This window comes from Colossoma macropomum, unplaced genomic scaffold (assembly GCF_904425465.1).
Source record: "Colossoma macropomum unplaced genomic scaffold, Colossoma_macropomum, whole genome shotgun sequence".
NCBI lineage: Eukaryota > Metazoa > Chordata > Actinopteri > Characiformes > Serrasalmidae > Colossoma > Colossoma macropomum.
The window spans coordinates 23,885,344-23,907,652 of record NW_023494810.1 but is presented as its reverse complement, the minus strand read 5'-3'; the positions used below and the strand labels follow the sequence as shown (position 1 = coordinate 23,907,652).

At 36.9% G+C, this 22,309-nt stretch overlaps 2 protein-coding genes across 2 annotated transcripts in view; one reads left to right on the top strand and one right to left on the bottom strand.

Annotated features, from left to right (window-relative positions):
- Positions 1-506: 506 nt before the first annotated feature.
- Positions 507-8,609, top strand: ddx19 (DEAD/H (Asp-Glu-Ala-Asp/His) box polypeptide 19 (DBP5 homolog, yeast)). Its single transcript, XM_036559519.1, has 13 exons — positions 507-598; positions 688-752; positions 3,443-3,497; positions 3,603-3,644; positions 3,793-3,928; positions 4,077-4,169; positions 5,269-5,371; positions 5,487-5,601; positions 5,872-6,049; positions 6,474-6,711; positions 6,844-7,006; positions 7,137-7,328; positions 8,345-8,609. Exons 2-13 carry the CDS (start codon positions 696-698, stop codon positions 8,404-8,406), a joined length of 1,434 nt encoding a protein of 477 aa, XP_036415412.1. The 5' UTR covers positions 507-598; positions 688-695; the 3' UTR covers positions 8,407-8,609.
- Positions 8,610-11,181: 2,572 nt separating this feature from the next.
- pusl1 (pseudouridine synthase like 1) overlaps positions 11,182-22,309 on the bottom strand; it is a 33,477-nt gene continuing 22,349 nt past the window's right edge. Inside the window, exons 6-8 of the mRNA XM_036559520.1 lie at positions 13,102-13,156; positions 12,621-12,783; positions 11,182-11,475 (exon numbers count right to left, since the gene is read on the bottom strand). Of these exons, the coding sequence (XP_036415413.1) occupies positions 11,432-11,475; positions 12,621-12,783; positions 13,102-13,156 (262 nt within the window). The 3' untranslated portion in view covers positions 11,182-11,431. The remainder of the gene's footprint in view (positions 11,476-12,620; positions 12,784-13,101; positions 13,157-22,309) is intronic.

Genomic DNA, 22,309 nt, shown 5'->3' with positions numbered 1-22,309 from the left:
CTTTCTGTGAAGGAGATCATTAAACTCTTCACACATCTGGTTCCTATCACCACATAATAAATAATTATTGTAAATAATTTTGACTTCAAGTTTTTCTAGAACAGAGCATTTCACACCAAACCACTGTGGATGTTTACATTTCAACCATTTAATTAGGTAAAAGTTTTTAAAAGAGTTCCCCTTTGAAGAGCTTGTAATAAACAAGCATATATAGTAACTTAATAAACAGCACAGTAAAAAGTAGCTGATCGGATGGCATATTGTGCATCATCAAAATGTGTTCAAGTATCACAATGCTATATTTTTGCCCAGACTTAATTGCATGTATGGTGGCCCCTGTAATTGCAAAATTGTTTACTCAAAACATCCTTCACATGTTTCCAGATTTAGTACGTGTGTTAGATCAACGGAATTGCCAAACAGTGCTGAGTTTTGCTCTTCTACCTCCCATCCCTGGTTTTAGTCCATCTTTAGTAGGAACCATAAGTGTATTTAGCCTTGTATGCGCCCGGAGTTGTGAGGGAAGCACACTTTGCGAGAAGTCCGGCAGACGCACGCCATTGTATGAATTTGTAAAATTGCAGCACTTTTTACAGAGGTGAAACGTCTTATCCTCCTGGCCGAGTTTAGCAGCGAGCTGTTAAACTCACAGAACGTCGTTTTAAAAACAGAAAGGTTTTATTTCAGTTACAGACATGGCGACGGACTCGTGGGCGCTGGCAGTGGACGAGCAAGAAGCCGCGGCGGAGTCGGTGAGTGGCCTGAAATCGAAGGATTTGGTCAATAAATCATGTATTTATTTCTTAATATCTGGAGTGAGAAGTCTTTCTGTATAATACTGGGGAGCGAAGTTTATGGACTCTAAAGTGGGACCGCTGTTACCTGTTTGCTGTGGTTCAGCTAACTAGCTATCTAGCTAGCTACTGAGCCGTTAGCTACGAAGCTTAAATTCGCTTCATGTTCGAATTTTCCCGGTCCACCTTAAATGGTGCAGTTACATTCAAGTGCATCGGGTGCCAGAATGTAGCTGCTGCGTGATTTAAGGTGGAACGGCAATTAGGAAGCCAACTTTAGCCTCGGCTGTTAGCGGTTAGTTACTCAAAACTCAGCTTTCACTTTGGATTGGAAACGGTAGATACTCGTGTTCTCTTATTCTTACATATATCAGTTCCTACAACTGAGATGAGACAAAACTATATTCTTTTAAAACTACTAACTAGCTTAGCTATAATGTGCCGTTTATTTTTAGCTGCTTAGCTTATCGTGCTAATGAAGCAGAGCCGGACTCGGCTGTAGAGATGTGAACGAATCGTTTTGTTCAACCAGTTCTGTTCAACACATTCATCGAACCGAAGCCCAAGAGACTCGTTTTTAGCGTCTACGTCTACAATTAATTCTGATGCATATTAGTTAACTTTCTCAATTTAACTTAGTGAAATTTAAACATGAACAACATTTATAATGTATTTTATTTTTGTGTCCGGTGGGGCTGGGAGATATTGATAGTTAATTATCATGATATTTTCCAAATACCTCAATATCAGATGATACTTCTAGGGGAGCTCCAGAAGTTTTTAAAAAATTCTACATAATGAAATGGTTAAGATGTAAACAAAGCCACTTGGAGTGGTTCGGTCTAAAAATGCTCTGTTCTAGATAAACTTAGTGTCAGAATTGTTCACAGTGGTGGTGTGACATGGTTAGATATATGCTATCTGATGTCTGACACATTGTTTTATTATGGTTTTGTCATGGTTTCGGCTTAAAATGTACTTCTATTATTGTAATCCATTCATGGCGGAGGGGTATGCTCAGGGTGTTGTAAGGCAAAATAGTGTCAAATTTTGTCTCAAACTTTCAATTTATGACTTTTACCATTATCAACATATAGGCTAAAAAATCAGAACTCACATGTAGGTTCACTGGTGTGGAATAGTAAATATAGTGGCTGTATATGTGTTCTAGATAATGTGACCCCTGGTTCTTGTCACCACTACTGTTAAAGTTTCTCTACAGTGAAGCATTTCTCATCAAATATTCACTCTGAATGGCACTGTTTTACGTCTCAAGGACTGGATTATTTAGAAATGTAGAAAAACTGGTGGAATTCCCTTTTGTTGGCATTAAGTTATTCGGAGGACATCAGGGCAATATGACAGTGTTTACTGTTGTCATGACAAGTCATGGCACAGTATGTCAGTATGCTTTTCAGGGCATATCATGGATATTTTTAATACTTCAACTATTCCAAACTGTGTGTTTCATTACAAAGACAGTATAATCAGCCCTGTTTTACTGGATTTTGTGCAGAACAGTATGTGAAATGTTAACTACAAATCAGGTTTATAGTTTTTGATAGTATTTTTTTTTTAAATGTGACACTACTTTGCCTGTTCCAACTTCTCAGATGTCAGAAAGAAACTGTGGCATTGTGTGTCATGAAAATGTATGGCAGTATCTTGATCTTCCATATCGCTCAGCTCTAGTTGAGTGAGAGATCATTCTTCCTGGTAACGTTACTCTATTCCTAAACATTTGTCAGGGTTTCCTAAGAAGTAAAATGGCATAAAACCCCAAAAAGGCTTAATGTGTACTTGTACTCTATACTTTCTTTTTTGTCAAGGAAAAAGTAAAAACAATGCTATGGTTTGTGTGCGTTGCTTTTGTCATTGTTCACGCAACACTTCATAACTACACTTTTTGCTTGCAATGTGTTGCTGGTATAAAAGGCCAAATTAACAATGCTTTAGGTTTGAAAGCAGTGCGATGTAGAAACTGAGTGGTTCTCACCTCTGATCTAAAATGTGCTTCATATAGCTTTGCCCTTGTGAAAATAAATACACTGATTTCATCTACTTTGTGTTTGTATGCTGTGACCCACAGTTTGAAAACCACTGCTCCATGCTACAAGAATATCAAGTTTGTACGTAGCTTGTTTTGATTGGACTTATTCTCTCAGTTTCTTCTCTTAAAACTACACCCAAGGGAATTTTACACAGTATTGTAAATGGTAACCAGATATGCACATTTTAAACTTTCCCTTTTCTTTTAAATCAGTCTCAAACTCTAAGCAATGTTGAAGTTTCAGGTCCTGTCAGGAACTGTCAGGTCCTGCTTGCCATGAGTGAAGCACAGAAAATAGAATTGAATATCTAAAAATAAACTGATTGGCAGGAAGATGACAACTGTTTTTTTGGGCATTATTTCATGTGTATATAATGCTAGTTATTTGTTAAACACATTGCAAAAATATTGCTGAAACTTAAAAACCCTAGGACACAGTGTAATGTGGCATACTGGTATAGATGATCTATCACCCAGTCCTTATGGATGTATATGTACAGTATTTTATGTTGTATATGTAGGGAATGAGAATAAAGTTGGTTTAACTCCAACTTTAACCCCAGCACTTTACACTTACATTTATTTTTTGTTTTGACAGATAAGCACCCTTCAGTTAAATGAAAAAGAAGACAAACCAAAATCAGAGGAAAATGGTGAGAAATGCTCTATTTCAGTTTGTTTCTGTTCATTTTTTTTTTTGAAAACAAGTTTGGCACATGTTCCTGTTAAAACTGGTTGTCTTCAATCTTTTCAATTAGGTGCTAAGACAGAGGGAGAAAAGACAGAAGAGGATGACAAAGGCAAATTATTTTTCCATTAAATTTCTTCATTAAATCATCATTGATCACTGGCCTCTTGCTGAAAATGATCTGAATTAGATTGGGAGCATTTGGTGAACACATGCTTTTACTTAATGGGAGATTTGAGTTGGTACTGTTTGCGTTTCAGATGACAAAGCAGCTCAGTCACTACTGAATAAGCTGATACGAAGCAATCTAGTGAACACAACAAATCAAGTGGAAGTTCTCCAGAGGGATCCAAACTCGCCACTCTACTCAGTCAAATCGTTTGAGGAGCTGCGATTGTGAGTTGACTGTTATGATTACAGCATGGATTAAATGTCCTAATAAAGGGTTTAATAATATCCCTGAGATATTAGCTGTCTGTCTAGCTATCTGTTTAATAGTTTAATATATTTAATATAAAATATTAAAATGATATTTTCTCTACAGGAAACCTCAGCTTCTTCAAGGTGTTTATGCCATGGGCTTTAACAGACCCTCCAAAATTCAGGAAAATGCTCTGCCCATGATGCTTGCAGAACCGTAAGTTTCTAATTCACTACACTAATCAATTATGAGTACTTGCTATTGCTGTTGAGTAGACCTGCTGATAGTTCAGGTTTATAGAGTGAATAACTTAACTCTTTGGGGGTCTGTAGCATCACCATTTTGGAACCTAGCATGAACATACTTATTGATAAAATCTGCCTTTAGTAGGATGGATCTGCGCAGATAAAAACAGTTAATGGAAAATACATTTACTAAAATGATGAGTGTGTACGCTACAGCATGTGCCTATGAAATCCGGTGTCCTTGAAGATAAAGAAGGGTTGGTTATCCAAGGAAATTGCTTGGATTGTGTTTGTTATAGCATTTTCACACTTTCAATTTTTTTTCATTATTTAAAAAAAGGGCTGCAAATGGAGTTGGCATGTTAGCTGGGACTTTCCTTGCTGCTTTTATTTCGTATTCTGCATATCGAACTGGACGTGTGATCAAACCTGTAGTGGAGAAGTTCATGGGTGTTGTACCTCCTCTTGGTACTCGCTATAAACAGTGATTACAAATCACTTTTTTTTTTAAACTGATCTGGTGCTGCTCAGTCTGTTTCAACACATCGAAGCTGATTGGTGCAGGAAAGCAAAGGGAACAAATAGCATGTTTAATAACCAAGTTCACCAAATAATTACCATTCAGATGACTTAAGTGTTGGATGGTGACACTTTGTTATATACCTATGTAATCTTGTCTTTTTTGGGCCAGTTTTTTTTTCTTTCAGACAAAAAACAAAGTGCAAATGTTTTGGCTGCTGAAATGGTGGCTAGCCTTTTGGTGCACCCCTAGATTTTTTTTTTTCCTCCATGTTATGATGAATGATACTCTGTGCTAGAAGGGCTTTACTGACTGTCATTTGAATAGCAATATGTTTTTTATTCAGTGCATCCAAATTATTAGGCCATGGTCTTAATCCTGGTCTATACCAGCTCCCTCAGATTTTTTTCCCCCCTAGGGGGAATCAAAGCATGATTCAGTAGTCTTAATAGCAGTAACATTTATAATGCATGTTTATTAAACATTAAACACCCTGCAAACACTAATAATAATAAATAATGCTCACTCTACTAATGTCTCTTTTCTCCAGCCCACAAAATCTTATAGCTCAGTCTCAGTCAGGCACGGGTAAAACTGCAGCCTTTGTCCTGGCAATGCTCAGTCACGTGGATCCCAACAACAAATGGCCTCAGGTATGGCCAGCATCTTCCTTTACATCAGTGTGCAGGGAAATTAGATCGGGTTGCTTAACGTTGATTTTTCTCAGAAGACGTTACCATTCTCTTTCTTTCTCCCTCTCTCTCTTAGTGTCTGTGTGTGTCGCCTACATATGAGCTTGCCCTCCAGACTGGCAAGGTCATCGAGCAGATGGGCAAATTTTACCCTGAAGTCAAATTAATGTATGCAATCAGAGGAAACAAATGTAAGCTCTTTATTTATTAAACCACATTCATAGTGCGCAACCTCATCTCATCAAAATTGGTTTTCCTAATATTCAGTTACAGAACTACCCCCAAATGTCTATAGCATTTTGAGAGCTTGATGTGAACAAGTCACACTGAAAAATATAGTTTACTGTGAATTGGGGTTGATACGATAAATGGATTTTGGTATATTTTTGATTATAATGATTGCATGTGGAAACCTGATGATGCTAAATGTTACTGAGCTTGTTGTCATGTCTCCTGTCCAGTGGAGAGGGGGATGAAGCTCCAGGAGCAGATTGTGATCGGCACCCCCGGCACAGTCCTGGACTGGTGCCAGAAGCTCAAGTTCATCGACCCCAAGAAAATCAAAGTGTTTGTGCTGGATGAGGCAGACGTTATGATTGCCACACAGGGTCACCTAGACCAGAGCATCCGCATCCAGAGGTCTGCAAACTGACCTATCATTTCTGTCATATAGAAAACCTCATAACACTTTTTTTTTTCCTTTTAATTTATTTTTACACAATTGAACAGCTGTCCTTTACATTGTGTAAACGTTTTTTGAACCAATAGAAACGGTCCAAATTTACTTGCAATATAGTCTCTACACTGTAAGTTAAGTGTTTTCTCTTTCTCTTGTAAGTTACCAAGTTGGAAATTGAGTTTTGTTAGGATCGCAACGATATGAGGAGTATGAATTATTAAATGGTGGTAGCTTTTGTGACTGTACAGATGCTAGTGTTTGGAGTTTTGTTCCGAGACTCATGCTTTCATCTGTTTTCACAATTTTTAGATGCATAAAAATAATAGTCCTAAATGTGGATCAAATGATGATGAAAATTGACACTCCCTGCCTTCTTCCCCTCAGGATGTTGCCCAAAACCTGCCAGATGCTCCTGTTTTCGGCCACGTTTGAGGAGACTGTGTGGAACTTTGCTAAGCGTATCATCCCTGATCCCAACATCATTAAGCTGAAACGTGAGGAGGAGACACTTGACACAATTAAGCAGTACTACGTGGTCTGCAACAGCAAGGAGGAGAAGTTCCAGGCTCTCTGCAACATCTATGGGGCCATCACCATCGCACAGGCCATGATCTTCTGCCATGTAAGCTTACAACATACACCCCTGTTGGATCTTCACTTGAGCAATATTCAGTTGTTTTGGTTGAACTGAAAGTGGATCATGTAGCATTCTCTAGCTGCATTTGTATTTTGATTTATGCTGTTGTGATCACAGACCAGGAGAACAGCAGGCTGGCTGGCAGGAGAACTGTCTAAGGAAGGCCACCAGGTGGCGCTACTGAGTGGAGAGATGCAGGTGGAGCAGAGAGCGGCTGTTATTCAGCGTTTCCGTGAAGGCAAAGAGAAAGTGCTGGTTACCACAAACGTCTGTGCCAGAGGTAAATAAATAATAAATGTCTACTCAGAGCATATATCATATTACTGCTAGTTTGATATAATACAGCTTTTTTCTGATAAAGACTTGATCTTACATGTAACTTTAATTCTGTTCTTCTGAATGGCTAACAGGTATTGATGTGGAGCAAGTTTCTGTGGTCATTAATTTCGATTTGCCGGTGGACAAAGATGGAAACCCTGACAACGAGACCTACTTGCACCGGATTGGGCGCACAGGGCGATTTGGCAAAAGAGGGCTGGCTATCAACATGGTGGACAGCAAGTTCAGTATGAACGTTCTCAATCGCATCCAGGAGCACTTCAGTAAGTATTAAATATGCTGCCTGACTCTAAATACAAGAGCTTAAGGGCCCTTAAAGGGGCATTCTGGCCTATTTGACATTTTATGCTGTATTTTGTAGAGCAGCTTATCAGCCTCATTAGTTCACGATTCACGATTTTATCATTTTCATATTTTCTTTCATCAGTCTTCTCTTACTACAGTACCCAGTAAGCAGTATACAAATACATCATAGAACCACTGGGAATCTTGGTGGTGTTAACTAATCCTGACTGCTAGCCAATGATCTATAGGCTAATAAATACAAATACACTAGCATTAGTGTAACTTTTACCTCGGTTAACGAACAAAATCATAAGAAAAACAGTGAAAGAATCATAAACTGAGGTAAGGTGTCCAGATAACCAGCTACTTTGCTGGCTTAAGCTTTTAGCTTGTTGTTCTGTTTCAGTAATGGATTATAATTGCTGTGATGATTATAAGACAGGTACTACGGTATACAGCTGCAATATGATACTCAGCTTCCTTGCTGTAATGTTAGCTATCTGTTTTCCTTCTCTATTCATCAGCTAACAGGAAGCAGGAAAAATTAAAGCAGCACTCCCTCAGAAATAAATCCCAAAGCAGTTCTAGATTTCCAGAAGTTCTTCTCACCTTCAAGATACATCATCAGAAATGGGGTTGCTTAGTATTTAAACCAGAGAATCTCACTCTGGAAACTTCTGCGGCACCAGTGTAGGATGTGCGTATGCATGTTTACGACAGATGTAGAGATGGTTCTTTTTATTTTATTTTTTAAGATTTTGGCCAGAGTGCCCCTTTTAATATGAGTTGAGGGCCCTGTTTTTGGTTTGGTGATTTAGTTTAAAGTGGCATTTATTAGAGAGGTAAGTAGATGCACAGATGAGTGTTCTGTGTTTTTCCATTTCAGCTCTTTCACTTTAAAGCCATTAAAGTTTGCCAAACGATGTCAAATAAATGTGTAACTTTCTTTTATCCAAACAACCCCAATAAAATCCACATCTGTTTCTCCCCACAGGTAAGAAAATCGAGAAGCTGGACACAGACGATTTGGATGAAATTGAGAAAATCGCCAACTGAGAAGAGGAAGACCGTCTCTTCTCGTCCAGCAGCACTGTGCGTTCTCGCAGTGGTTTTTAATTTGTAAGCTGAGAGCAGAACTATGCCACGGAGGACGTTTTGTAGGGAATGTGGAAATGTCTTCTCAGATGGTGTCTATAGGTTTTAACATTTTAATCCCGTTTCGCTCTTTGTACTTCTAAATAAAATCCGAATGTGTAGTCTTTTTGTTGCGCGTGAGTGAGTGAATGCTACGTGTAGGCTGCTAGTGGATTACATGCTTGCTCATATAGAGGGCATGCCTTTGACCTGCATCATCGCTGTTACTGCACCATCTGGTAAATTTAATAGAGGAAACATTCACTGTTCAGTTTTCAGCTGTTTTATTTTGGGTATGGGACTTCGATCATAGGAGAAAATCGAAGTGCTGAATTTTTATTATCGGTGGCATTAGCCTCCACAGTATGCAGTGTTCACTGTCTAGTGCTTCTATAGACATAAGTGCATTTTTATATTTTGACTATGTACTTCTATGTACTAATATATTTTTTGAGCTCTGGATGCAACTACATTTGAAACAAAGAAACCCTCCAGCTGAGGGGAAGAGGTACTGATTGTCTTCAGTCATTTGAGAACACTACTGTTGTAGTTAAGGTTTAAAATTAAAGTTCTTATTGCGATTATATTGCTCGATTAATACCTCAAACATCAGTGATGATGGGAATGGTAGCTATTATTGGCTTTGAATCCTTGCAAATGAAGTTGCCAAAGTTAAAGGTGTATTTAAAAAAACAAAAACAAAAAAAAACATGCTTTTGAGTAGCCAAAGACTTGTGCCTGTACTGCTTTTACCAGTACATCCAATTCAATTTGATGTGGAATCACTCAATTCATGTATTTAAAGGGATTGTACTTTAAAAGCAATATCGGATTTCAAGAAGTACAAAGAGTGAAAACGGTTAGAATTGGCAGGTGCTTTTAAAGTGGAAATTAAGGGGTAAATAATCTAGCAGTGGCAAAGTTCATGGTGTTACACAGCAGTGGACAAGCAAAACATTTTGCGTCAAGGAATAAAATGACTGTCTTTGCAACAGCGGTCATGTTAACATGAATTTAAGTGTTAAAATGTGCTTATAGCCTTTGAACGCATCCTCTGAGCAATCAAATATCAGGGTAGTAATAGCAAATTATATTTTGAGACATTACTTTTTATCACATTCAGTCCAAGACTTGCTGCATTTGAATTATATTTTATTTACAGGAAATGAGAGCTTGAAACATGCTCATGGAACAAGCAATGTACTTAAATAGGAAGTCCATCTTCTTTGTTTTTTCAAAATGCAGATTGTTTTTATAATTTATTTGAGATATAAACATCATTCAGAGAGGACTGAGGTGAAATAGTTCATCATAAAGAAACTAACCAACTCTAATTTCTTTACAGTGGTGGTAATAGGAACAAGGTGTCACAATGTCTACAACATAAATCTAGTAATTTTATTTACTATCCAAAACCAGCAGTGAACCCACATATTTTTTATATCACTGTGGATAACGGTAAAATAGCGGTAAACTGACAAGTTCTTTTAAGGGACTGTTTTGCCTTACAACGCCCTGTACGCACCTCTCAGCCATGGATGTATTTTAAAAATGTGTTTCAGGCCAAAATCACATCTCCAAAGTTTCATAAAAACAATGTCTCAGGCATCAGGCGGCATATTTGTAACCATTTTGTGCATTAACTTTGTGAGGGAGCTTTTAGATTCATTAAAAGCTTTAGACGTCTGGTTCCTATCACCACCACTGTGAACATTTTTGACTGGGTACAATTCCCTAGAATGGAACATTTTACCTCAAACCACTTTCAATGACTTTTACATATTAGTGATTCAAATATACAGAAAAAAAATGGTGGAATTCCCCTTTCATGTGAAAATGTGACATTTTTCCACTTTTTGGTTTGCTAAGTTGTTAGTCTTTTTTATGATAGTTTATTTTTATTTTGAACATTATGTGCAAAATGTTGCAAAAACAAAGTCTATCATCAGATCAACCCTTAATTAAATGTTGCACAATAAATCTTTGGTTTTGGAAGAAACATTCCTGTGGAGCCATTGCTCAGACTGTAGACTTATATCCAGTGTCTTTTTCATGTCCTTCCTGATCAGAATCATGCGTTTACACAAACTGCTGTGCGACAGTTTACCTAGAAGCATACAGAAAGTGCTCCAAACTGGAATAAAAAGAGATCCGATTCCTCATTTTTAGACTTCAACGATGAGATCAGATACTTATCAGATTTTACTGCCTATCTAATCATAGCCATAGATGTTGCTTTTCTGTGTGAACATGCTTTTTGTACTACATTTCTGAGGTGCATTGCTGTTTTTGTTGCATATTTTTAACTAACCTCATTTCAGATGCTTCATCTGTTATGATATAGATTTAGCTCTCCTGTTCCTTGCAGTGGCACAGCAGGACTCTCAAGCATTTTTATCTGGCAAATGGAAGAACTGTTTTGAGTTATGGACATGGCACTGCATTTTCAAGTATGAATTGACTCAGTTGAATGTCAAATGACAAAACCAATATGTATCACTCCAAATTATCTTGTATGACAGACAACCTGTGTGTTTTGAGTGGGACAGTGGCTGTACTGAATGTATTATAGACTTATACACTTGTAAGGGTGATGTGGTTGCACTGCAGTATGTTGTACGCTTCTTGTTAAGTTACACCGCAACCAGTACATAGAATACAGCAACACACATTTGTGGTGATTTGTCTGAATGATACTGTACTGTTAGAATAAAATTCAAGAACTGATATTTTCATATCATTTCATTTTTATATAGAAGTGATATTTTATATGCAGGAACATACAGTGGTCTCAAGAAGCTGATACATATTGCTAGTCAGTCATTTGTCCAGAAATAACTGAAATAAATAAATAGTGAAAGATAAAAAAGTACAAATGATAGTTTATTTACTGCATTCAAACATATTTACACATTCCCACTCATCTAGATTTGCGTTCTGTAATCAGTCAGTTTCTGTTGTCTGTTCGGTCCTGAGTGTAAGGCACCAGATCTGTGAAGAAAAAAAAAACACATTGATGACATACAGCATCAATCTGATAGCCAGTATTGATATTGGGCCAATGCCAGTGGGAACAAAAAGAGAAAATAATGAATTGTGAATAATGATTGCTTGCGGGGCTATATATAACAAATCTTATTTTTCTTAAAAAATTCAATTTCAAATATTTCAATTTAAATATTTTACTAACAAAATATAGTCTAACACAAAAATTATTATTATTTTTTTTAAAAAATGATTCGGCCCACAACAAGCACTTTCACTCTCCAAGACAAAATATTTAGGTATTCCTAATTTAGACCTTTAAAGTATTCAAAGGCATGGAGATTTTTTTCTTTTTCCAATCAGTTAAGTTCCTGCACATTTTCCTTTTTCTTTATTAAAAGTTAACTAAATTCAACTGGAAAATGAAACAACCCATAAGTGTGCTAACTTGACTTAGTGTGAGTATTATTACTCATATCATTAAAAACTAAATGTATTTTTTTTTTTTTATAAAATAGTTTAATGTAGTATGTAAACACTGTTAAAAGTACTGGTCATTGCTCAATCCATATAGTCCAAAAATGAAAACTAAGCTGCAACAGCCTGTTTTCAGTGCATTTATTTATATCCACCAGTTCTTACTGAAGTTACACGGAGCATTTCAGTCTGCACTGCTTTTTAAACAAGGCACAATGCAGGACAGCCAATCAGAACAGAGATCATTCATGTTTGTAAGTCATAAAGGCACAGTAACAAAAAACAGTATGTTTAATTCAAAGTGATAAAACGTGGTTGGAAAATGGTCATGAAAAAATAATTATAGCTGTATTGGTACATAAAACTACACAAACATAAGTGGATGTCAGTTGGAGGAAAAACAAAAACTCAGAAATAAATGTGGAAAAAAAGCCATTCTTTTAACAAAGTATATTTACTTATATTTACTCATACTTCTACTTCTTTACAGTTTTACTGTACTTTTTACAGCCCTGTACTTAGCATTGTAAAGTAAATCATGGGAAAACAGCAATCTGTGGTCCAATGTTAACAACGAGTAGTTAAGTAGTACTAGAATCACAGTTCCTTTATTTCAAACACTGATATTTATTGGAAACTGAAAAGAATAAAGAGAAAACAGTGCTGGGTATTACCTGAATCTTTATACTCCACTTTGGTCAGAAAGAGGCCGCGGGACGGTGCCGCCATGTTCTGTGGATAGGCCAGAGAGTCACGAGCATCCAGCAGCTCCTGAATCTGCCTGACTGAAAGTTTACCCTGGCCAACAGCAACCAATGCCCCGGTCATCCTCCGCACCTAAAGCCAATACAATCGTATCAGTTTCTCTGGAGTGAACTTTCCTCTGTGTATCTGGGCTGAAACTGAGAAAGTGTTGCAATGCAGTTTCTGGACTTGATTTGCATTTAGTATCAGTGTAGACTATATATCATGAGCTGCAGCCTACCTACTTTCAATTGTTTACTATGTGTATATGCAACCGACACACAACAGTGAAGAGACTGACTTTGATTATCAACCTATTGCAATGAGTCATGTTAAACACAAGGGGGCGCACAACATACACAGCAAAATGAACATCAGTTTAGTTCACAAAAGGAACTTGGCAGTACTTACTTGTCTGTATAAAAAGGACCCACTTTTAAATGAGAGCTCCCAAAATTGAATGTCTCTGGAAAAAAAGCACACAAAACAAATAATGGGTCATGTCAAAAACGACATCACGATCCATAGCGTTTCATTACAAGCAATGTAAGCAATTCTGATGCACAGCAGATGACCAATCAGGGATGACAGTAATACAGCCCAAGGAGCTTCACAGCCAGCCTGTGGGAAGGTTAAACCTTCAATTTTTTTATTCTTGATTGACGAAGAACATGCATGTATAGACTGGACAAGGGCCATTTGTGCAATTCTGGGTTGGTGTTCCAGCACCTTGGGGTGAAATGAAACATTGACTATGAGATTAAAGAGGAATTCTACCAATTTTTAAAATTTCTGCATAGTTGAATTGTTAAAATGTAAGCAGTCATTGTAGTTTTATGCGAAATGCTTCACCCTGGAATTCCCCCTTAAAGTGCTGATGTAAGCTTTACTACAAGGAGAGTTACATCTCTATGAAATCAGAACCCTTTTATACATAGAATCACATTTCAGGTGACCATAAGTAATTAGTTCTTGCACAGGAGAGGAAACAAGAGGTCTAGAGTTGATTCTAGACCTTAGCACCCGGAGCCTGTCTCTTCATATGACCAAAGAAGAGCCAAAGCCAGTAAATCAGACCACTATTCGGCTGTTAAACCAGTATAATTTGACCTGTGACAGCCAGTAAACTGTTTGGTACACTGTTTAGAAGCAAGAAAACACTGGTAAACATAAGCTGTAAACTCAGTGGCTGGTGCTGCAGGACAATGATCCAAAATATAGTTATAGCAACTATGGACTTTTTCAAGCCCAAAATGTAGCACGTTCTTAAGTTACCACAACATGAACCACAACAGAAGATGCGTTTCACCTATTGCAGACAAAACTGACAAGCAAAACAAGCACAAACAGATAATGCCTGCATTAGAGATTTTGCAGAAGATGACCAGAAAGGATGACCAACACTTAGAGAGGTCATTTAAATAAAGAATGTGCCACTAAATTAAAAAAAAGACAATTTTATTTAAGCCTTTGTTAATTTGTCCAATCCATTCTGCCCCCCTGAAATATGTACATTTGTATCTATAAAAAAACACCGTGATTCTTATGATTTATCCAATATAAATGTAAGCAACCTCACATTAAAGCTGACTTTCTGTGCTTTAACCTAAAAGTAACTGTTTGAAACCAGGTCAAAACTTAAATTCCAGTTACTTACAGACTGCACTGTAAATATTACTCTTTGAGATGATAATGAGATTCAAGTGGATTGACTTCACAAAGAGACAGAAAGGAAACGATAATTTATTTATGGTATAACTCTGAATTTCATTTACACAATAATTAAGAGCTGCCTTTTAACCAATATAGCATATTATTAATACAGTGCTTCATAACACAATTAAATGAAGGCACATTTTCATAGTATGTATTTCTACCACGCATGCAAAATGCCATCCTGTGCTCATTTTCTGCAATCTGCATTTGCTGCACAGGATGATGTTTAAGCACATGCAGCTCCTAGGCAGTGAGAACTAGGTCAAATGCAAATGCAAATAAACAGCAGAGTCTGAGATTACTTCACTGCACTTCAGCCGTACAAAAGAAACCAATCTGTGCAGTACCTACTGATGTCATTGTGCACAACGACCCACTGAAAGACACAAATGAGGTCGCTATGCTGATTAAAGAAGGGATCGTCGCTGTCAAATCAAAAGATTGCAACTCCCCTTTTTCCATGTTTAATATTTTGAGAACATTTCATGACAAAAAAAACAATTTACATGGTCAAGAATGACTAGGAATACAATTTCCGTACGTAAATATTCGTTGAACACTTTCTTGACTGTCTCATTATCGCCACCCTTGGTAAAGATGGGTAAAAAGAAGGTCATGGAAAAACAATTAATTACCTCAATCTTACTCAAACCTAGCACCTGAAGTAAATCTAGACTAATCTTTTTTTTTAACAAAACTAAAAGTGTCAAAATTATTGGCACCCCTGGACATTCTTATGAACAAAATGTAACTGAATATGAAAACTGAAAATATTTACATTTCTATTTCACTCTTTTTATCCATGCAATCATCCATGACTTCCTGTTTCACTGGGGTATAAATATGACAAACAGAGGCATAAAAAAAGTGTGCTGACCTTCTTTAATCAGTCAATGACTATAAAAAATAGCTACATATTTGCTGTTCAAGCTATAATTAAGACGTTTAAAACAACCAGAGCTGTAGCGAACTTGCCTAGAAATGTTTATTATCCTCCCACGTACAGAGAGGCAAAACTTCCCCAAGGATCAGGTTGCATTTTGGCATCACCAAGTCTCTAAAACTACAATTAGACACCACCTCCAAGAGAACAAACTGTTTGGAAGGCATTCCAGGAGAAAGTCTTTTCTTTTATGTAACCACAAACATACCTCTTGTAGTTTGCTAGATGACTGCTACTTAAACTGCTACTTGAACCAGGTTCGATGGTAAAATGAGACAAAAATATAGGTTTTTTGGTAACAAACACCCAATGTTTGTTGGCATAAAAAGAAAAATAGTTATACAAAAAAGAACCTCCTCCCCACTGTTAAGTATGGTGGAGGATCAGTGATGTTTTGGGGCTGATTCTCTTCCATAATGGCTGGGAAAGTGGTTAGCATACATAGCATCATGGACTCCATGAAGCACTAGCAGATTTTAAATAAAAAATCTGTCTGCTTCTGCCAAAAAGCTGAACTGAGCCCTGGTTGGATCGTCCAGAAGTACAAGCTTTCAAAACATACATCTAAATACATATAAAAATGGTATAATGATCATAGAATTAAGTTTTTGACATACCCCTTTGAAAACCTGTGGGGTGAGTTGAAGAGGAGGGTCCAAAAGAGAGGACCTGAGAACAATGAGGGATCATTGCTATTGTGTTGGTAAAATGTGGTTGCACGGAGGAGAAGGCCAAAAACTAACTCAGTGTAAAACATAACGTTGATATTTTACATAGTTAAGTACAAGGAGCTTTTAGTTATGTTCTCATATCCTCATAGCAACGTCATCTGTGAATTTTGACAGGAATTAGACTAATATTTCTCAACATTTACCCTGCTTTTCTACCATAAAAGTAACTTCTGTCATGATACATTTTTCAGATTACTGAATTGTGTATATAAATTACAAAATTCACACCTACACTATATTATTTGCCATCTTGGTGGCTGTTATACAGAACCATTTTGAAGCATGTAATCAAGTGCAGCCTCCACACCACAGCATTAGTTAGTCTTATAACTAAGCCTCCTAAAGTAAACAATGAAAGAAATCCTTATCCCCATATAAATTCAAAAGTTTTTTTTTTTTTGTTTTTAAGTTTTTATGCACAGATTAATAAAAATGTCCTATACTTGTAATATAAATAAAATATATGTAAATTGATTGTTCTGATATTTCCTCTTCTACCTCTTGGTCAAAAATAAGTTTGCCATGTTTGACACTGTCTTTCTTCACATTCATTTTGATGAATACATTTTTATGTATTTAGGTCAAATAGCTCATATGGTTCAAACAACATAGAATTGTACTGCATTAACATTTTGCCTCAATGTACCAGATTCATTACTGACTGTTACAACTAGCCCCTCCAATTAAGCCCACTTGGGAAATTTGTAACATTTGTGCTCACTTCACTTTTGAACGAACTGTTCATAGATGTTAGGTGTTGGAAACAAAGTTTACATTTTCCTTTTTTTGTAGAGATGTGTGCGTTTCTTGTGTAAAAAATGAAATGCTTTAGTGCAAGATGGAGTCACCAAATTACCACAGACAATTTTTTTTATGACCTTTTATACCCATCTTTACCAAAATGCAAACAATCATATATGTAGGAATGGAATGGATTGCAGATCCAATATTATATGTGCTCCTCAGAGAACTAAAAAACATATCTGAGTTTGAATTTGTTTGCATTTCAGTTGGCAAATAACAGCATCTATATTAGTTAGACAAAGTGAAGCTACTGCAAATGATGGCTGGATGAGTGTATTTATGAAGCTCTGTTTAACATTTAAGTGTGGAAGAGCCTCAAGAGCTTTCAGTTAGAAACTTAAGATAAAGATAATAAATATGCCAGTAAGTGGCTTTGTGTTAACACATTGGCTCTTCTAGCCTAGTAACTGCGATAATATTAATTTTCATGTGCGCTGTCGGCGTACCAGTCAGTTCTGTAGAATCATTTAGTAGCCACAGTTCCAGTTACGCATGGTGCTCTATGTAATTCTGAAATGATTTAAGGAAGCCACACAAACCTGCACGCTTTGAATTATTCACCAGGAGAACTGCTTGTGTTTTATCTGCATTACGTATAGCAGCATCCCTTCAAATATTCATACAAGCTAGAATCCATACTGGATACTTCAGTCTGTAGAATAAAAGGAGTCGTTATACTCTTACTAAGTTTAGGAATGGCAGCTGAAGTACAGCCTTTAACAAAAGTCTAATGAAATGAGATTTATGGCTTGAGATGTCATGATCACATGATTAAACTTGACTACTTGATTAAAAGAAATATTGGTTAATTTAGATCCACAATCAAACGGCAATGATTAAATGCCAATTTGCATGATGGTAATACATGACAAAAAACAGGCATCTCCAAAAATGCCAACTTTACAGGAGGAAAAACATTTTTAACTCTGAATAGAAGTTAATAGAGGCAGATTTTATGAAGTAATTTTTTTTTCCCCCCAAGTAATTTTCTATTGGCCTATTATACTGGCTGATATTTTAGAAAAAGTCAAATTTACAGATACATTTAATTATAGCTTTTATGCTTTTTGTGGCAAAACAACTAACACAAGGTAAAGTGTAACATACATATTTACGTAATTAAATAGATTCAAATAGAATGTGCTTTTTCTCATGTTCTTGTATTCTTATTTTAATGTCATTTGCAAATGTTGACAGCAATCAGACAGATACTGCTAAGATTAACCCCAAAGATGATTACTGCTGTATTGTGCATAAGTTATAGAATTCACACCTATATTGCTTTAACCGCCCTCTTGTTGGCTATAATATAGCAGCATTTGAGGCATGTAAACAACTCACAGCAAGAGTAAGCCAGACCAAAGTACAGCCAAAGTATGCAGTGGTAGAACTAAGCCTTCTAAAGTAAACAATGAGGGAAGTCCACATCCTCCAACTTGAATTTAAAAGTTTTTTTTTTTTTTTGGAAGTTATTATGCACAGATTCATCACAACCATACTACAGATCATGTAAACAAAATATATTTACATTTTATTGGGCTGATATTTGCTCTTCTACTTTGTGGTCAAAAATAAACTTGCCAGTGTTTGACAACTTCTTTTCACTAATCATATTTAATAGGGTAAATATATATAGCTTGCCTTCATCCAGAAGTACAGAATTGTACTGAATAAATTTTGACTTTTAAGCAACTGTTACAACTAGCCCCTCAGTTACAATTAACCCTGCCTATTCTTTTGACCTGTAACCGAGCACAGACCCATGAAAACATCAAATACAGCACTGCATTTTATACAAACAAGCCTTTAGGCTTTACTTTCTATAGAGTGATTAGTCTCACCACAAGCATTTCATTGCATGAATGTACTAACATGTCGTGCAAATGACAAATAAACTTGAAACTTGAAACTACCGAATGGAAAAACTCAGCCTTGCTTAAGGGACAGGACAATAATGTAATGTAGTCTGCTTACTTACATCTACCACATATTATTAGCCCAAGTTAACATACATAATATAGTCTGATTTGGGCTTTGGGTTTAAATGCTTAGTTTAAATAACAATCAACATAAAGTTGGTAGCTTGCAGCTTTTAAGCTTTTTTGTCATGGGACTAACTACATACGCTAATTGTAATCTAAATAACACATTTGTAGACTACAGCTTATGGCTACACTCAGAAGCTACATAATATTAAAAAAAACAAAAAAAAAACAAAACAAAAAAAAACAAAAAGAGTCCGTTGCAGCCTATTTTAGCACTGTGTCAGGTGGCTAAATATCCCAGTTGCGATACATTTAGAGTCGATTGACTTCAGTGGTAGGAGTTGAGCATCAGAGTCGACTCTACAAAACCCAGAGTTGTGCATCAGTGAGTAGGGCTACCAGAACAAGTTGCACTCTTGTACCCGCATATGTACAATTCAAAAACGGTCAAGTTAAATAAAAAAAACCCACCTATTCAAATATCAATATTAATTTTTAACTGTAGGCATTGTTGAACATTTATGTATTCATTGGTTAATAGGTAATTGGTTAATCATTACCATCCCTATTCTTTTTTAATTTGCAGTGAACATCTTGCTATTTAAGGGATCTATCATTAAAATATCCAGTGAATTACTTTATTACTAATGTAATTGATAGTGAAAACTCTATTTATGGCAAATACATCCTTCTATTAAAGCTAATAGCACATGAAGATGTGCTGAATATTAGTTATAAGTGGGCTACTTACTGCTTAAGCAGATTTTTATGTTTGTGGTGGATTTGGTGGTTCAATGACATGCAGGTTTGGAGTCCTGTCTGTCTGTGTGTGTGTGTGTGTGTGCGCGTCTGTGTGTGGTTATGGTCTCATGCCGTGTTTGACATTAGTGTTAAATAAAGCAGATGGTCTCAGCATCCTGCTCCTGCTCTCTCCCTGTGGAGAGCTTCACGTGAGAAAGCCCCGAAATGACCTGCCAAAGGTTTCCCCATGTGACTCAGTGTGAAACACACGCCTCGGTGACTTCCTAAGGACGTCTGGAAAGACATTTAAATTACTGTTTGAGGATCAGTTTCAATGTTTCTTATACGTCGACAGTCTTTATTTTTGTTTGGCTACAGTATCCTAATGTAGTTACGTAGTTACATAATTAACTGCATAACATAGTGAGTTATGCAGTTAATCACATTCACATTTGATTTATACTCTTCATTATCAGCTTTGAGTCTGCAAGTTTGGCTTTATGCGTTTGTTTCGATGTCAAGAAATGACAAAAATGTCAAATTTGGCTTTTCTTTTTGCAAAACAAGAATATACACTAATTTTCTATCAAATTCAATATATAATAAAAAAAGATTCTCTTGTAAGTATGTCTTTTATTGATCCTACAAGGGAAAACTGTCATTTTGCTGTCTGAGAGCAGCACAGAGCTGCCTGGGGCTGGTGGGGGGTTGAGTGAATTGCCCAAGGACACAATCAGGTTTACCCAGTGAGTCTCGTTGAACCCATGACCTTCCAAATGGTGGCTTACCTCTCCTACCACCAGGCTAGTTTCAACACGCTACAACTAAGTGAAGAATGATTGTTGACTTAAACCTCCAGGGAACGCAGTGTTAAGTATTAATAAGGTTTGTAAGCAAACCAAGCAAAGGAAACCATGAAAGGATGGACAGACAAGCACACAGATGGACAGCAAGCAGACAGATGATCTACTCTGATTGCTTAACAGTCCTTTTAGGTTGTAGCTTTTGCTCAGTCGTAACTTTCATTCTGTAAGTCTGTCTCACTCATAGGGGAACACAGTCAGGGATCCCACGGTTTCTAAAAATCATTTTCTGGACAATTTCTCCTAAAATACTACATCGAACTACGCACAACACAAGAAGCTACCGTGTTTGAATACAGCCTCATTCCATGAGGCGTTCAAACACAGCGTCATTGTGTTTAGCCATATGCAATACTGCAGATTTAAAACTATAACAGATATGAATGGACACTCAAACGAGACATTAGCAGCAACAAATATGCTAAAGTATGCAATCACAGTGGCTTAATGGCCCCACTTTACACTTTTCCATGACTAATATTTCCTGGACATGTTATAATTTTTCTTATTTTCCAGGCTTCATGACTGGCAAACTAGTCTATAAATTTACAGTTTTTCCAGGATTTGTAGGAACCCTGAGATTTTTGGCAAAGCTGGGTGGGCGGCACAATCCACATTAACCTTGTGATTTGTGAGGGAATTGCTTATGTAAGCACTACCCAACATTGGGGCCTGCTCGTTTGCGCTGAAAAAGAAGAATGTTGGCATAATACATCAGTGGACATTGGAAAGTTATTCAAAGGACATACTTTGTACATGTATCTTCTGTGCCCACAAGAGCAAGATTAACCCACTTAGAAAGAAAAACCCACACATTTAGATTCCCGGGGGTTCAACAATGCCTTTGTTACTACAGGCGTTAACTGTGACTTCTAAGGGTTAAACTGACCTAATAATAATAAAAAATCCTGTAATGCATATTTCCGCCACCGCTTTGTAGTAAATGTGACATGTTCCTTGTGGCAAAAGCACACACAGAAATCATCTCCTGAAAGGGAACTGTTGTGCTCTTTGTTCAACAGAAGTGAATCATGTGTCCAGCCTCAAAAAGAACAGCTTGCTGCTCAGCTAAAAAAAAAAGCATGCTGCTTTGAAGAGGGATTCCCCCTCAGCCCCTGAGGATAAAGGCCATGCTGATGCTAGCCAGCCTCCATTGGCTCAGACAGACTGCAGCGTGCGCCCCCATCTTCCCTCCAGCCACCAAAAGCTTCAGCATCACGCTCCTGCCCAATACCTGTTGCCTAGCAACGCTCTTCAAAAACACCCTTGCATCTCTCGCAAGAGCCGTCTCCCGAAATGTCACCAGCAACACATTGCTCATCCAGTCTAAAGCCATGCATACACTGCGCCCGTTTTTAAGCCCGATTAGTTTGTAACCGACTGCATTTCATGATCAGGCTGAATTTCAGCTTCATTGGTCGTCACTTGAGATGCAGTGTGAGAAAGAAAGTGATGTTGGATTAACTGCCCAAATAAGCTTCAACAGAACAGTCGGACAGCCCCATACGGAAATCTAATATACGGCCACATATGCACACAATCAAAGGGTCGGATGTATATTTCAAAATATGTACATATACGCAAGTATCAAATATTGGACATACATGTATAATATATGGATCATACATGTATGTCTCATAGGTGTGTGAATACATATACGTATAAAGTATTGACCATGTGTATGTCTAATACATGTTTGAATACACACCAGTAAAGTTATAGTTATAATAGTTACTAGGTTATCTGTTTGCTTTTAAATATAAAATCATTTAAATGTGTCAGGGAAGAATGTTTTCATTTCCTTCATGTTTTAATGCATTTAATGCATTTATTTAG

Excerpts from the sequence above, each read along its gene's own strand:
- ddx19 (XM_036559519.1), top strand. The coding sequence starts at position 696 with ATGGCGACGGACTCGTGGGCGCTGGCAGTGGACGAGCAAGAAGCCGCG. Across the intron at positions 5,602-5,871 it reads TGCAATCAGAGGAAACAAAT|TGGAGAGGGGGATGAAGCTC; the intron begins GTAAGCTCTTTA and ends TCTCCTGTCCAG. Across the intron at positions 6,050-6,473 it reads CAGAGCATCCGCATCCAGAG|GATGTTGCCCAAAACCTGCC; the intron begins GTCTGCAAACTG and ends TCTTCCCCTCAG.